We start from the raw sequence: 17,099 nt of genomic DNA on the forward strand, positions 1-17,099 counted from the left end.
GAGTACAAATGGCTGCACTGAACACAGATCCGTCGGTAGCCACAGGGGGACACTGCTTTCGCCGTCAGGGGAGACACAAAAGCACAGCAAGACCTGAGGGGGACCTGCCTCCACCACTAGGGAGCCTCAGTTTCCTGGGCCCACCACAGCTCTGCCTTCTGCTTTCGCAAAGGTGAAGAAAGACAGAAGGAGGGTGGCGTGGGGACTGAGCTGAGTCAGCAGACAGCGGCCTCTGCTTGATATATGATGTTTGGAAACAGGCAGTTTTTCTAAGACAGAGAAGAAATGGAATCTCAGAAGGTTTCCACTTGAAAGAATAATAAATCATTTCATTCAATGCACTGTTCAGGCAGGATGATTCTTGAGTCTGAAATCCACAGTTTTCACATACCTGAGTGCTTGTCTGTGAGGGCTGATCCAGCCAGCCTTTGGCAAAGAATGCTGTAACTTTCCTCCACCTTCTGTAAAATAAAACCCATAGGTTTTTCATTTGAACATCATGAAAAATTTATTTTGAAAATAGGAAAGAAGGCTTTTTTATATTATAGGGACATGCTTCCAAATTTCAACATTAACATAATTAAAAATTTTGTTAGTAGGCGAAAAAAGTAAATTTCATTCCTTTTACCTGTTCCTCTCTTGAGTGAATAACTTAAAATGTTCCCATATAGAAGAAAGTAGAGGAGAGGGCAACCGGTAGAGGTGATTATCCCACCGCCCCACCTCCCTGCCCGGAATCACCCTGAAAATGGTCCCACATGCGGCATGAACTAAATTAGAGCCAATGTGCCCTCAGTGGCCTTTTAGAATCTCATCAGCCACAGGGTGACCCTACATATAACCATATGAAGAAGGGAAAACCTACCACATGAAGTTAAAAGAAAAAGTAAGGGAGACCAGTCTTTACCTAAGAGGCTAAGGACACTTTAAACTCTGGTCCCTGAAACCTCTACTAAATGATGTCATGACAAACATTTGGGCTCTAGCAGCTGTGCCTACTGATAGCAAACTTATAAAGTCCTGTTGTCAGAAATGACCACACAGGTCAGTTTTGCAATGGTGGCTTATGCAGCGACATCTTCAATTATCAATTTACAGAACTCCCACTCATAGGCAGGCCTTTAAATTACAGGAGCCACTGGAGACAATTTCTATCTGTCACAGCACCTGGGAAACTACCAACATCACCTAACAATTCACAGATAATTAATAGGTTATGGCAAGTTAAAGCACTTCCCAGCCTAGATTCCTAACTACACAAACCCTACCTATCTCAGCTTACTGCCCACATCTTCTCATGGAGGCCAGCCAATCATCCCAAATATATTTAGGTTCTTAAACTTAGAAACCCATACAAACACACAGTTTACAGAGCTACAATTGTTTCTGTTCTTGTGATCGGATTAAAAAATGCTGATCTCAGTTTTTCACCCAGGTCTATTCACAGACAATCGTCAAAGAAAACATACAAATCTAGACCCTGAGCAAGGTTACTGACAACAACCTGTTGATCATTCTACACTTCCTCTCTGTTAAATGCGTTTTTTATATCCGAGTCCTAAGGATGTTGAAGTCTGAGGTACCTTTAAGTGTTCCAGGTCAGCCTCTATCTTACGAATGTACTCCATGATCTGGCTTTGTGAATCTGCACAAGAGGAGGGACTCCGGATCTCAAGACAGGAATCCTCCATAGCTCCCCAGCGCTGCTGGACCAGGAATTCTGGGGTGAAAGGTGAAACTGCCCCATCAGAATGAGCATTCTGGGGAGAACGCTGCTGCCGGCGGGTAGAGTCCATAGAGGGGATGCCTGTCGCGGGCTGCGGGGGAAGCGAGGAAGCAATCTCCTCATCCGTGGAGCTCTCCTGCACTGTTTCATAGCCATCAAGGATCAAACAGGTTCCTATCGATAGAGACAGAACAGTTGGATGAGATTAGTGCTGCCACCATCACATCAGAAAACAGACATGGGGTGATTTGCTGACAACTTTAAAAGTTATTAGAGAAGGGGAAAGGCCATTAATTCCCAAATTCCCAGGTTAAGTTTTAAGTACCTCAGAATTTTCTTACATCAGGTTAAAGGTAAACTTAGCAAACTTTCTTGGTAATTTCTGAATAACTTCATATTCGTTAGCATTTTAAAAGTGAAAAGCTGAAAACTACCGAGTCCCTACATGATCTTGCCACCACCCTCCCTGCCAAACACCTGCCTTGCTTCATCTCCCACCACTGTCTCCCTCACCCTGCACTCTTTAACCACAGAACGCCTGCTCCTGCCTCACAGCCTGTGCGCTATTCTTCTCTGCTGGAACACTCTACTTCCAGGTACCCACATGGCTTCTTCTTCACTTCCCTTGGGTCTCTGCTCCCATGCTACCTCCTGAGAGGCCTTCTTCCCTGATCACCTTGTCTGCCCCCATTACCCTCTGCCCCTCAGTCTGACTTATTTTTCCTCCTAATTCTTACTATCTGACATCTATTTATTTGTTAACTCATTTACAGTTAGTTACTCTTTCCCCAAGCAGTGCTTAAGCATCATGACAATGGTGGATTTTTCCGTGTTTTATTCCATGCTATATCTCCCAGCACCTAGGACAGGGTGTGGCATAGGGTAGATTCAGTATTTATTTATTGCATGAAAGAACAGATACTACACACACACACACACACACACACACACACACACACATATACACACACATGAGAGAATGCTTGGATACCCGAGCGACATCCATTTCAGCACATAGCACAAATAACAATGATTGAAATCAAAGTTTAAATGTGAAAGGAACTTGCCTGAGATGCGCAAATTAACATCCTTCTCTTCCTTTTTAACTGCTCCATCACCTTCTGATGGATTATCATCACTATGTGCTTCACGGGCATCAAAAAAGTGCTCTCCACTCTCATCAAGACCCCCTTCTGGCTCTGCGGGAGGCATCTCTGGGGTCATAATCATGTGGTCCATTACTAAAATGTTACTTGCCTGGCTATCTTGGAATGCCAGTACCACTGAATCCCGTGGAGCAGAAGATTCAGTTGAAGTCCGTGGACTGTAACAAGTTGAAATGTCACCAGTTCCAGTTCTAAAGGGCATCTGTCCTTCACAAGGATGATAGGCCTTAATATTGCCAGGCTTCTGGGTTCCACTGTCTGCCTGCGCCCCCAGAGAGGCTGTCCTGCATCTCGGGAAATGCGGCCAGTCTTCCTGAGTGCTCTTCTCAGTCAAACCCAGCTGTTGTACCAGCAACTGCTTCAACAAACCCACTAAAAGATTTAGGAAGGGGGGAAAAGCACACGCATTCACAACTATAACCTCAAACTGACAGAATTAAATTAGAGGAATGATCAGTTCTCTTAAAGTAAGTACCTTTTTAGTAACATGCAGGCAAAAATATTAATTTCATACAGTCATTTTTTGTTTTGAGAAATGAAATAAAACACCATCTAGAGAAAATTTAACATCAAACTTGTCTTTAAAAAAATTTAAGAATTCTCAGTGGGAATTCTCTTATTATTCTCCTATATGCCTACCTCCACATTTTCTACCATATAACTGGAATAATACCGCAAAGGTACTTCTTAAAAGGATGTTGAAAAGCCGTGTTAATCTAGACAAAAGAACCTGAAAGTTCTGCTTTTTCCAGAAGCAGACACTATCTACATAGGCATTATTTTTTTCTTATTTTATTAGACACAGAGAACATTTACTTTATCATCTATAATAACCCAAAGAATCTCCTTAAATGGTGAAGAAGAAAATAAAACTGCCCTGCAAATTTAATTCCATGTTTGGTAGCATGCATAATTTCAAAGGATAAGGAAATATTTATTAGTTTTTTAAAATGACCTCACTAGTACCACAGCTTCCTTTGGTTGTTGAATATAGAATGGATTTAATTTTAAATGGACAAGTGCGTGCTGTGAGGTCACTCACCCAATGAGAGGGACACTGGGACGATGTTAGTGGAACCATCAGAAATCATTACCACTGTTAACTCTATGAGTCTAGAATAAATTAGGTTTTAAAGAACTTGACCAATTCCGTACTTTCAACTCGGCCTTAATTTCTGTCTTCTGTCTCTTTAAATAAAGTTTCCACATAGGTTTGGGTCTTTGACCCTCCTTCTTTTTGCTCTGCAGTCACTTCCTGAGAGACGCTATGAATACTTATGGCTTTGACACTCAGATCCATCTCTCTCCCTGACCTCCTCCAAAATTCCAGTCTTAAAACTCTCAACTTCCTGCTCATCCTTCCTCTTAAATGGCTTGCCATTCATTACCATAATCTCAACATGTTTTAAAATTAAGCCCATAACCTATGGCAAAGAAAAGAAGGAAAAAAGAAAGTGTAGCAGTGGTGGTTCTTTTCTAATTTTTATTTCTGACAAAAATACTGAAATTTTCTCTAAATAGTCCCTTACCTTTGCCCTCACAGCCAAAGAAGCCAATTGTTTTAAGTATCTGTTGGTTTCTCACTTTATTTTTATTCTTCTAACACCATTCTAGCCCAAACCCTTTTAGGCTCAAGCCCAGACCACTCCAACTCTATTCCCATTCAAATCCTTTCGCAGATCTCAGCCAGAGTAATCTTTTTCCATTAGTCATACACCCTAGCTTAGCAACTTCACATGGTTCTTTCTCTGCAGCTAAAGCAATCATTCTCAGCCTTTTTCCCACCTCCAATACACCTGAGACATGTGATCCACTCCCACTTGTAGAAGTGGTTCTCAACCAGGCTGGAGAGGGAGTGGGTGGCTAACCAAGTGGCAAGGACCACCCATTCGTGTGTGTGTGTGCATGTGCATGCGTGTGCGAGTGCGTGTGCGAGAAGGATGGGTCGTGGTGAAGAATACTACAATCTCCACAAGAAAACAGAAGAATATCTGTAGCCTGAAGAGGTCCTCAAAACCCTGCAGCCTGCCACCCTTCAAGTCTGGAGGACTCAACGTGCTCTTCAAGGTCCACAACAGCTGGGCTCAACAACGCGTCCTCCACCTTTCTAACCTTGTCCCCCATGACTCCTTTAGCTTGTGCGGTCTGCCCCAGGCCAGCTGCCCTACCCGCTGCTCTCGGAACACCCTCAGAGTTTCTGCCTCTGTGTGTTGGTCCTATTTGGTCCTACCATTTTTCTTGTCTGACTGACTTCTATATATTCTGCTAAATACCTATCTGAATTTTACCCATTCTTCAAGGCAATAATCACCTCTCTCTTGTTTTCTAATGCCTCCCTTCTCTGGTCACGGCAACCAGATCAATTTTGACATACCTATAATGTTTTTTTACTTAAGAAGGTGAGGGAAAGTTTTCTCTCATCTTCCCAACTAGACTGTAAAATTCTTGAAGGGAAAATTCATGGTACATTATAAAACTCTGGTGCTTAATAAGTATCTGTATTAACTTACGAATAAAACTTACAATTCCTTAGTGCATCCAACGCCCACCGTTCTTCTGAGACAGGCAAGTGTGGATCTGGGACTGTGATTTGATAATTGACTCCAACTTCCTTTAGGGTTCCATCTGCATGCTGCTCCTTTGCAAACTGTCTCTCAGCCACAAAGAGGTCATCATCCACCTCCGATTTCCCAGATGTATCCAGTGAATGAGATTGAGGTTTTGACGACATTAAAGGAGACTCTAATCCCAAATCTCTGTCTGTTCAATGGAACAGAAAAAGCAGAACGTATCTTAACAAAACTTTTAACGTGAAGCATTCAGGAAATATTTGGAAAAAAATAACCGCATGAGCTACAGAGATCGTCCGCTAAGTAAAATACATGGCACTCAGTGCAGTGTGATAATGGTATGCAGAAGGCGCACAAGCAAATTTTGTTAAAGTGAATAGCTGATGCCAGATCCTGCATAAACCAAAAGAGTTAACGTTTCTTCACATTTTATTGAGTAATATGTAGACTCCCTTCTTCCCGGTTAATTTAACAGATCAGTTTACCTGGACTCTGCAGACCAGAGACTGAAATGCCATGATGTTCCACTTTTAATTTTGGAGGTTCTTCTTCATCATTGTCTCCTCTATGGAAGGGAAAAAAAAAATCTTTCAGCTTCATGAGGTGCCTAAACATCAGTGCAACAAAATGTTTATAATTATCCATTCTTTCTCTGACCAAAACGACAAAGTCGTTCCTACTCAGAAGCAAAGGCACACTCACTCGCAAGGTGGTGACTGTGGCAGTGGAATTGGCTTTGTGGACTGCTCCTTCACTGATGCAGCCATCCGACAGATTAGGTCCTGCCAGCTGCAGGAAGTTTGAAAAGAATACAAAACACAGGAGGGAAAGGAAAAAGAAACACACTTTAAATACACTCAGAAAGCAAAAATAAAAACTAACAAACCATACCAGAAACCGAATCAAACCAACAGTCAAAAAACACTATTTCTGCCAGAGAATAGCTTTATTTTGGTGACATACTATTAAGTAGAGATTAGAAAACCTCACAATGTTATGGATACACTACCCATGAAAGAAACTTCACTTGAAGCTTCTGAGAATTTTTTCTTTAGGAAAGATACTTTCAATAGGATAGAACCAAAATAAGAGAGATCCATCTAAAAGGGAACAAATTCTTAGAAGAACACCTCTCAAAGAATATAGAGGAAGTACTTGTTTCCACATAGTTTTTGGTTTTCAAAGTCCTTTTACAAAAGCAGTTAAATTGTGGAATGTTATATTCAGGATAATAAAACATATTAGAGCAAGGTAGCTATATCCAGTACATACACAGTCTTTTCAGAAACTGTCTGTGCCACCAGTTCATAAATTTGGGCTCCATTGTCAGACATGGAGATGACGAATAAAGCTTTGTTATCTGGGAAAACAAGACAAAAATTACTCTAACAATATGACCCACAGAGGCTGGGAAAGATGTTTCTAGGGTCCTGGTATTATTCTGCATCTTAATCTAGGTAAAGGTTACACCTGATCACTTTGTAAACACACATTCACTTTGTAAAACTCATCAAACTATAACTTAAAATTTGTGCAAATTATTGTATGTTAAACTATATATAATATACTTTAATAAAACAAAGATTATAAAAGCTAGCACTAATTCCACAGTAATTTCTTAAAAACAAGTGTCAACGTATCTAAATTACTGAACTATAAACACTATTGCTCTTTTTGAATTTATTCAGAATTGCCCTTTTGCTAAACAGTTAGTCAGTAACATTCAGTGGGTGTTGGAGGAAAGAGGTCATAAATTTATCTTACCACTATGGAACTAACAAGTTTTAAAAGGGATCTCCTTATTAGTACAGTTAATATGTAACTTCCTAACTGAAACTGATTTTTAAAAACCTAAACCACACCTACTTCTTCAGTTTTTGCCTTTTCCCCACCATATCAAAAAATGAAACCTTTTCAACGGGATTACCTCCAATTCATTGTCTTCACTAGTGTCATCAATGATTTGAACATGACATAAAGATAAAAGTAATACGCAGAAAATTTTAAAATGCAGAAAATTATTCAGAGGATCTAAGCATCCTCAATAATTTTGGGGTATTCACGTTCTAAGCAGTAAATAAATTTCATTTAATCTGTATAAGAATAGAAAAGGAACAAAACTCTACGCCAGCTGTGCTACTTCAACGACACTGAGTATCTTATGCAATGTTACGATGAACCTGGAGGTTAGCGTCATTCAGCAGACATACTCGCCTGTTGCCACTTGTCGAACCAACACTGTATTCAACTTGATGACAGGGCTAAATGTGTGTTTGCTATCACCTGTAGATGCCAGAATCTTACTATGACACCTTAACACCAGTCTATCGTCCTGCTTTTGTAACAATACAAGAATATCTTCCAGCAGCAAAGTGTATAGATCTAGAAATAAAAATGTAGGCGAGGTGATCAGTACAGAAATTGAGATGTGTTTTATAAACTTTATAACGATTTGACATCAAAAACTGATTTCTGTTAGATCTAGTAAATTTTAAAAATGTACTTGCTATTGTATTTTTTAATTTCATTTTTTAATAATTCATTTTTAATGTATTACACCAAAGTGTCAGTTTGTGACTGACAAGAGATAAAAAACACTGGTTCTTCACCACAGATAGTTTGAGATACAGTGGTTTAAAGGAAGCTGAGACTCATTAGAATACAAGGATGGGGACAGGACTGAATCATGACAAAATTTTCTGCTTCATCCCTAAATGAGCATTTAACATGCTTCACATATAACAAAATAACATAAGCAGATCTTCTGTAAATGAGTAATAACACAAAGTACCACTGCTAATTGCTGTCACTGAAAAATGTGAACGGCTATCTCTTCTCTTTGGCATAAGGAAAACTTCCTATTCTTTTCCCTTCTCCACTCTCCCCCAAACCGACAGACAGTACACCTACCAATAGTTTTATCTCTATTCACCTTCCAAACCAATGGCCCTTCGTGAATCATCTTCCTTTTTGTTAAATCCAAATTCTGCCAAAATAAAGAGAATTACACACAAATTATTTCCAAGCACTTAGTGAGATGATATTCCGTTTAGTCTCCTTTCCAGAAATTCTTACTATAAAAGATACCGTTTACATTCACTATTATTGATATCTGTCAACTACTGAAAATGGAATAAAAATCAGGTTAAAGTAAGCTGCATAAAATTTTCTAGAAAGGAAAAAGCATCTTGCAGAAAAACATTCAGGAGTACTGTCTTCCAAATTTCACTCTAAACAGAGGTAACAGCTAATGAAAATGAAGCTGTAAATATTCAGCTACTAGATTCTCAACCCCTTCCTTATTTTTTCTATGAATAACTATCTAGATGAGGATGATGTATAGCTTATCTGTAAGAAGCCTCTGATCTAGGCTCTCATTCCCAAAAAAGTTCTAAGGAATAGCATTTCACAGAAGTCCAGCTAGTACTGAGGCTTGCTCTAAATATTAGTAACTTAATAAGAGAATCATCTTTTAGCATAAGTAGCTCTAGAAAAATCTCATTCTCTGGAAGTTAAGGGGCTCAGCATATTAGCATGCTTTTTGATAAGCTCTTAAAATAAATAAATAAAAGTCTATTTTAACAGCCACCAAATAAATCTGCCAGAACAACCAGTGAAACAGTATAAGAAAGACTTAAATTCCTAAGTGACTCAATACAAAAGCTCCATGTACTAGAAGGGGCAATTAATAAATATTTTACTATCATTCCTGTAATGGTTTCAACTTTTATGCTTTTGAAGAGCTTCATAGAAAAATAATTATCTTCCTTTACTCAAAAATCTGGAAAGTTCCCACAGTAAACAGCCTTACTCTTATTCAAACTACAGAACACAATAAAATTAATTTTAATAATAAGTAATGTTCCTTAGTCTCCTACAAATCCTTGTCACAAAAAGTTAGTTTCACATAAAATATTCCCCTACTGAAAGACTAAAGCAATCCTCACACAGACCAAGACATTTAAAAGGAAGAACAGAACCATAAATACAGACAATCTATGATGCAAGAACTCCTTCAGGTCATGTATGTTCCCACTGAGATGTTAATTACCTTCCAAGTCTTTAGCAAATTTTATGTTTTAAATTATGATTAGACCATCCCTTACCCTGAGCTCTTCAACATTTGGGTACTCTGACAACTTCAGATTGGAGGTATCAAGGCGACGCTGATAATCTTCTAAGCGCTGAAAATGAGACAGGACACAGCTAAGGTTACTGCTTTGGATATCAATGACCTCCCTGTTCCTAGATCAAATGGACACTGTACCTGCATTCTGCTGAACTCTCTGCAATATCAGACACAACCGACAACTCACTCTTCCTTAAAACACTCCCTTCTTTTGGCTTTGGTGATATTACCCTCTCCTAACTTTCCTCCTACCTCGTTAGCTGTTCTTTTCCAATCTTCTTTTCAAACTCTCTGGCTGCTAACTAGCATATATTTACTTTCTAAATATGTAAATAATGTACATGACACAAAATTCAGAAGGTAATATAAGGCACACAATAAACAGTAAGTCTCCCTCTAAGCCTGTCCTCTTGCCTTCCCAGCCCCAATTTTCCCTAAAGAAGAAACCTCTAATACCCATTTCTTGCGTAGCCTATGAGAAAAACTCTAAGAAAAAAGAATACATATGGATGTAAGCACGCTTGGCTCTGTTGCGTGTAGATATAGCTTTTTAAAAAGAAATATATGGTAACATAATACATTCATATGTGTATTACTCATTCAAAAGGTAATGCAATATATTCATATACACATTTCTCTCTCTCTCTCCCTGTGTGTGTGTGTGTGTGTGTGTGTGTTTATCAGTCATCAATATATCTTGGAGACTGTTCCACATTAGCACATAGAGAGAGAGTAGTCTATTTTTCCAGTGGCTGCATGGTATTCAACTCTGTGAATGAACTATAGTTTTTTTAACTACACCTTACTGATGGACAGGTATATTAGAATAAATTTCTAGAGAAACAACTGTTAGACTAAAGGGTACATTTTTCCCCAAGATTATAAAAATTTCCAAATATACAGAAAAGTCTGAATGTGTATAGTAAACACCCATATACCCACCATCTACATTCCACAACTAACATTTGCTACATTTGTTTTATCATATACCTATCCATCTATTCATCCCTCTATCTATCCATCAATCCAGCTTATATTGTGGATGTATCTCAAAATGATATAACACACTTTATCTCTAAACATTTTAGCATGCATCTCATTAACAAGAGTTCAATATTTATTGACAGTTCTTTTTTTAAATTAAAATTTACATACAGTGAAATGTACACACTTTAAGTATACCTTTCCACCAGTTTTTACCAATGCATATGCCTGTGTAATCAAGCTCCTATCAAGATATGAAATATGACCATCGATCACCTCAGAAGGCTCCCTCATACTTCCTCCTAGCTAATCTCTGTCCCTAGATCCCCAGTGACAACCATTTTTCTGATTTTTTCCACCATAAATTAGTTTAGCCTTAGAAATTCACATAAATAGAATTACATATTTGTACTCTTTTGTGTCTGGTTTCTTTCACTCAGTATAATGTTTGTGAGAGTCATCCATTACTGCTAGTATTACTTTAGTTTATGACTATATTTGCATTTGGTTTATGCTATAAACATTCCTGCACAAGTCTATGGGCACGTATCTTCATTTCTCTTGGGTAAATCACCAGGAAGAGAATTGCTGGATCAAAGAATGGACGTGTGAATACGTACATTTTTAATTTAAGTATAAATTGCCAAACTGTCCTCTGGGGTTTTCATCATTTTACACTCCAAACAATACATTTGGAAGTTCCCGTTTTTCTACAGCCTCACCAACAGAGTGAATGAATGAGCAAACAAGCAGCTAGAGGTGCTCAAAAAAGCCAACTACAACTCTGATGTTCTATCCCAAATTGATCCGGACCCACCTACTACATGAATAGTTAACAAATATCCCGCCCTTCAATTATGTAATAACAGATTCCAGGTAACACTAATTTAATATTCTTATTCTCACTGCCATCCTGTGTCTTCTTGCTTTTTCCTTCTTACCTGCTTGTTTTCTGCCTCCTTAACAGCCTGATTTACATAATTTAAGATCTGACGACAGTGATCTGCAGCTTTCTTGACCTTCTCCCTTTCTGTTGGCCATTCTAAATACGGCAAGGAAATCCAAAATGTAAAATGGAGGAAATAAGAAAAGAATGTAAGTATATACATAAATGAGATACCACTTTATTTCAACAGTTATAAAAGCATAGTAAGACCTTGAATATTTTAACTTTTATTTTTATTTATTTATTTTTTATTTTGTCTGTGTTGGGTCTTTGTTGCTGTGCACGGGCTTTCTCTAGTTGCAGTAAGCGGGGGCTACCCTTCGTTGCAGTGTGTGGGCTTCTCATTGTGGTGGCTTCTCTTGTTGCAGAGCACAGGCCCTAGGCGCATGGGCTTCAGTAGTTGTGGCACATGGGCTCAGTAGTTGTGGCACACGGGCTTAGCTGCTCCGTGGCACGTGGGATCTTCCCGGACCAGGGATCGAACCTGTGTCCCCTGAATTGGCAGGTGGATTCTTAACTACTGCACCACCAGGGAAGTCCAAGACCTTGAATATTTTTATACCAGGCTAAAATCCTACAGCAGAATCTCAATTCAGGTAGTCTTTGGACAGGTAAGACTTCTTATCATAGTACTTCAAGCATCAATACTAACCTTTAAAAAGAAACCAAATCCAAGGAGAGATGCTTTATATCAAGTATCAGGTCCACCCAAAGGAGTGGGTTTCATTCACATTGTAAGCTATATAAATGGGACCCCTTTCCCCCTATCAAAGTGCACAGCCTACATGATTATGGACAGTGGACCCATTAAACAATATATTTTGAATGATAAAACAATTCAAAATAACTCCAAAATATGTTTCTTTGAATTTGGTATTATATTAAAGAAAGAAAATAGTTTACAACATTTGTATCATTAAAAGAAGACGAACTTCACCAAAATGTGTTGAGATTATGTTGAGGTTCTATTTTGGTAAAGAATACCAAAATCAGAATATTCAAAATTACAATCCTCCAAACAATAGTCCAACTATACTGAATAAATATATTAAAGTATAAAAGTTAATGTGTATGAGTATTTTCAAATTCCCAGGCATAAGAAACAGGCGTTTGACTGCATAGAATTATTAATGAGAGCTAAGTATAGAGCCTAAAGCTCAACTGAGAAACTCAGATTCACTTCACGTTTCAAAACAGCAGAGTTGGAACGATATGCATTGGTTGGACTTAATGAAAGTATATATGTAGATACAAAACATCTCTGCAACCCAGTATGTCTTCTTCAAAGCAAATATGATATATGCTAGAGGAAGTATTGGTAAGCTTTTTTGTACACTTTATAGGCCATATGGTCTTTGTCACAACTACTCAGCTCTGCTGCTGTATTACAAAAGTAGTCAGAGACAACATTTCAACATGTGAGTATGATTATGTTCCAATAAAACTTTATTTACAAAAATACATGGTGAGCCAGATTTAACCCGTGATCCAGAGTTTGCTAAACCCTGTGCTAGAGCTATTAACGGAGTACATTAAATCAAACAGCCCAAAGAAGACTGGATTGAATCTTGTTAGAACATCTTGCCGTACTATTTGGAAATTCAACGTCCACACACCAGGATGCTGTGAGAGATTATTCAGCAGAAAATGTGTTTTTGTTGTTGTTGTTCCTAAGCTCTTTAATTTCAGTGAGAATGCTGTACCTGTGTATTTGGCAATATTATCCAATAGAAGAGGGTACTTAGTAAGCCTCTGCATTTGGGTGGGAATGATGTCTTTCAGCTGCAGACGACGACACAGTGGATTACTCTCAGCATCCTAAAATTAAAGTCAAATAAGTGAATTTGTAATTCTTATTAGGACTATGATTACCTAACACATACCACATATTCATCATGTAACTACCTACAGCAACACAGTTCTGGTTATTAAATCAAGACTTAAAACCTGCCAAGACATACCACTGCCACACTACACTTCTGCTTTCTCCTTTAATCACATAACGTTGCCTTTATCACTCAGCCAATGGCTTCTGTGTTATCTATTCAAGCAAAGACTGAGAGCATCCATAATCAACTCTAAGAACTGCTTTCTTGTGAAAAAAGTTTTATCTTCACGTATTAAAAAAATCTAGTTACATTTTTCAACGACTGGCATTCCTACCAAAAGCTAGTCAGTTAATTTGCTGTCTGCCACTCCAAGTAGGCACAACAGCTCACCAGTCTCGATATATCAGCTCAACTGTACTAGGGTTCTGTAAGCTTTTCAGTGAAGCGCCAGACAGGGAATATTTTAGGCTCTGCACGCCATCCGTCTCTGCCACAACTATTCCACTCTGCTGTTTTAACACAAAGCAGCCACGGACAATACACAGAGGAATGAACTTGGCTGTGTGTAGTGAAGAGTTCTAAGATGGCCTCCAAGATGCTCACTTTCTACACACCATATAATCCCCCCCCCCCTTGAGTGTGGACAGAACCTATGAATATGATGGGTTATCACTCCTGTGATTAGGTGACTATCAGTTAACTCTGAGTCAATCAAAAAGGAGATTGTCGTAGGTGAGTCTGACTTAATCAGACGAGCCTTTAAAAGAAAGCTCTGTCAGAGAGACCCATTCCTACTGGCCTGGAAGAAAAGGACACATCCATCTTGTAAACTGCCTACAAGGGCCACGTAGCAAAGAGATGTGGGCATTCGCTAGGAGCCGAGAGCAGTTCCTAGTCAAACAGCAAGAAGACAGGGCTCCCGGTTATAGTTACAAGGAAACGAATTCTGCTGACAACCAGGGTAAGCTCAGAAGAGTGGCAGCTGAGAATTGCAGCTGCAGGTGATACCTTGATTTCAGCCCGGTGAAAGCATGAAGAAAGGACACAGATAAACTGTATCTGTACTCCTAAACTGTAAAAGCTGTGACATAATACATTTGCATTAAGTTGCTACATTTGTGGTAATTTGTTATACAGCAATAAAAATATCAACTGTGTAAATACAGCTTTGTAAACTTTATTTACAAAAACAGGGAAGAGGCTGGATATGGCTGGTGGGCTATAGTTTCCTGACCCTTGGTCTACACCAATATATGCCCTAGTAAGCAGTGTTACGCTCTTCCCTGGGCTTGATATAAGGCCATTCTGATGTTTTGACGGTATTATTTTAATAGTGTACATGGGCCATTTCCTGACAGCATCTCCACGGCAATGTGGACTTCTATGTCAAGTATTGTAATCCTGCCATATATTCTTTATTATTCACCATTCCAGTATCATCTTTATATTTTCCAGTAATTTAAGAGAAAATGTATGGCTTTAAAAACGTAAACGCAGACATAATCCTTGTAAAAAATTTAGTCGTAGGATTCCCCTAGTTTGTTCCGTAATTGATAAAAAATGGCATTTCTTTTTTCTTACATGACTCACTCAACTCACTTGCACAAAAGTCTGGAATCGAGAATCCTTTTTCTGACGAGACTTGATCATTTCCAGGGCAAAGGGTTGGTTACTGCAAAAGGTAGCAGCAGCATGTTTCAACTTTTCCTCCCCGGGTCCACTGAACTGTGCCAAGAATGCAAAGAACACAACAGAGAATGGGATACTGAGTCTATATGAGGCCAGGCAAAATGAGAGACAGCCACAATCCTTCCAATATTCCAATAAGTATCCTCAAGTGCCAAGAAACAGAAATCTACACATTTTATGTGGATTATCAATGATTCTCCATTAAAAAGGGTCTGACCCTGACATATCCAGACATTTCCTGATCATCGTCCAATGTTTTCTTGCTTGTAGCCTCTACCATAACTTACTACTTTTTCAGTCTATTCCACTTCTAAATCAGATAGAAACGTTGACACTTGGGGGAATATGAGACACAAAATGCTTAAAGACTGGGATTAAATTTGATTTTCTTAGAATGTGACACCTTCACAAAAATTACTGTCTTACTGCTCTAGGAAGAAAATCCTTGGGATTCTAAGCTTACTTTCTTACTGTGGAATCCGGGGCAGGTCATAACTTTTCTGGGTCACAACAAAATTAAATCACTGCTGCTTCACCCATGTAGAAGGTAGGGATCCATCCCTTGAATTTCTCTTGGGGAAGATTCATGAGCCTATGACCCTCTTTTACTAAAAATTATACTTTTTACTGATATTTTTCATTTGTAAATTTAAGTTTGTACATGCCACGATTTTAAGGTTTCTTATAAGACACCTAACAAGTGCTTCACTCATTATAGGTATTCTTATAAGTACAGGTCGAATAAATGATTTTTAAAACCACCTTTATATTTGTAGCAATTGCTTTATGGTTTATAAAGAAGCTTTTCATAAAAATCTCCCATTTAAAGACATATTTCCAAAAGTTTATACACGAAGGCATTTTGTAAAAAATCCTTTTGTAGGGAGTTTGTAGTTAAATTCAGAGTATTTTTTCTTCAACTATGACACATACGAAGTGATATTTTAATAGGTTGCTCCAATGTTGTATTCTTATTCTATTATAAATATCACTCAACATATTTAGAGATGAGACTGGCGCATTTTTGGTATGTTAGTCAATCCAAGTGTCACGCAATTACTAACAGTGGCTGTTTACAAAAGAAAATAACACCCTAGCCTTAAGCAGTTTTACAGTGGTTTTACTAGCAGCATAAGTATATATAAGGTGACCTCAAGGGACCAATATTGGAAAAATATTCTCCAAAACTATTTTTTAAAAAATAGAGTAGGGCTTCCCTGGCGGCGCAGTGGTTGAGAGTCCGCCTGCCGATGCAGGGGACACGGATTCGTGTCCCGGTCTGGGAGGATCCCACATGCCATGGAGCGGCTGGGCCGGTGAGCCACGGCCGCTGGGCCTGCGCATCCGGAGCCTGTGCTCCGCAACAGGAGAGGCTGCAGCAGTCAGAGGCCCGCGTTCCGCAAAAAAAAAAAGAAAAAAAAAATAGAAAAAAAATAGAGTAAATCTAGACACCTGTTTATGATTTTTGCTTTTAGTATTTCTGGCCAACACTTTGCCCTAAATTAACCCTTTGTTAACCTAGCAGCTACTAACCAAATTGGTTAGTCCATTCTGCTTTTCCTCAACATTTTACAGGCATATCACATTGGTCAAGAATACAATTCTTTTTGAATGTTCTAAAATAAATTTGTGGTCCCACTTTTAAGAGGTATCTCCACTTTATTTTACCATGTAGTAGATTTATGCAGTCCAAAGGACTGTGGTAAGAGGACCAATGTACTTCTGTACCTTATTAATGATGAATCTCACTTGACACTTGCTGTTAAACATTATTTTTATTAGATGCAAATTAAACTGCTTAGGAATCAAGATTGATATTGTTAAGTCCGTATGACTTACAACTTTTTAATCCAAACTTAACAAGAAAATTGATGCTACGCTATGTCATACTACGAATTTTCTGTTTCAAGTTGAGTAGAGTGCTGCCAAGGCAACAGAACTCAGAGATCAAGAAACAAAATGAGTCCCACCATCACAGAGTAGCCACAGAATAAGCTGGATTTTTCAAGGAAGTTAAGTCTCCTTAATAACAATGATGTCAGCGTGGGCCTAAGGAGAAA

The 17,099-nt window shown here is 38.6% G+C and overlaps 1 protein-coding gene across 5 annotated transcripts in view; it reads right to left on the reverse strand.

Moving 5' to 3' along the window:
- ARHGEF12 (Rho guanine nucleotide exchange factor 12) overlaps positions 1–17,099 on the reverse strand; it is a 145,188-nt gene that overhangs the window by 4,257 nt on the left and 123,832 nt on the right. For all 5 annotated transcript variants that reach the window (XM_027082012.1, XM_027082013.1, XM_027082014.1 and 2 more), the window contains 13 exons: positions 14,950–15,075; positions 13,225–13,339; positions 11,517–11,617; positions 9,569–9,646; positions 8,373–8,448; positions 7,677–7,844; positions 6,735–6,822; positions 6,165–6,251; positions 5,948–6,027; positions 5,416–5,652; positions 2,794–3,264; positions 1,584–1,900; positions 392–461 (listed from right to left, as the gene is read on the reverse strand). In XM_027082012.1, the coding sequence (XP_026937813.1) occupies positions 392–461; positions 1,584–1,900; positions 2,794–3,264; positions 5,416–5,652; positions 5,948–6,027; positions 6,165–6,251; positions 6,735–6,822; positions 7,677–7,844; positions 8,373–8,448; positions 9,569–9,646; positions 11,517–11,617; positions 13,225–13,339; positions 14,950–15,075 (2,014 nt within the window). The remainder of the gene's footprint in view (positions 1–391; positions 462–1,583; positions 1,901–2,793; positions 3,265–5,415; positions 5,653–5,947; positions 6,028–6,164; positions 6,252–6,734; positions 6,823–7,676; positions 7,845–8,372; positions 8,449–9,568; positions 9,647–11,516; positions 11,618–13,224; positions 13,340–14,949; positions 15,076–17,099) is intronic.

The sequence above is a fragment of the Aethalodelphis obliquidens genome, unplaced genomic scaffold, assembly GCF_003676395.1.
Source record: "Aethalodelphis obliquidens isolate GAN/ISIS:26980383/991018 unplaced genomic scaffold, ASM367639v1 scaffold46, whole genome shotgun sequence".
NCBI classification, from domain to species: domain Eukaryota; kingdom Metazoa; phylum Chordata; class Mammalia; order Artiodactyla; family Delphinidae; genus Aethalodelphis; species Aethalodelphis obliquidens.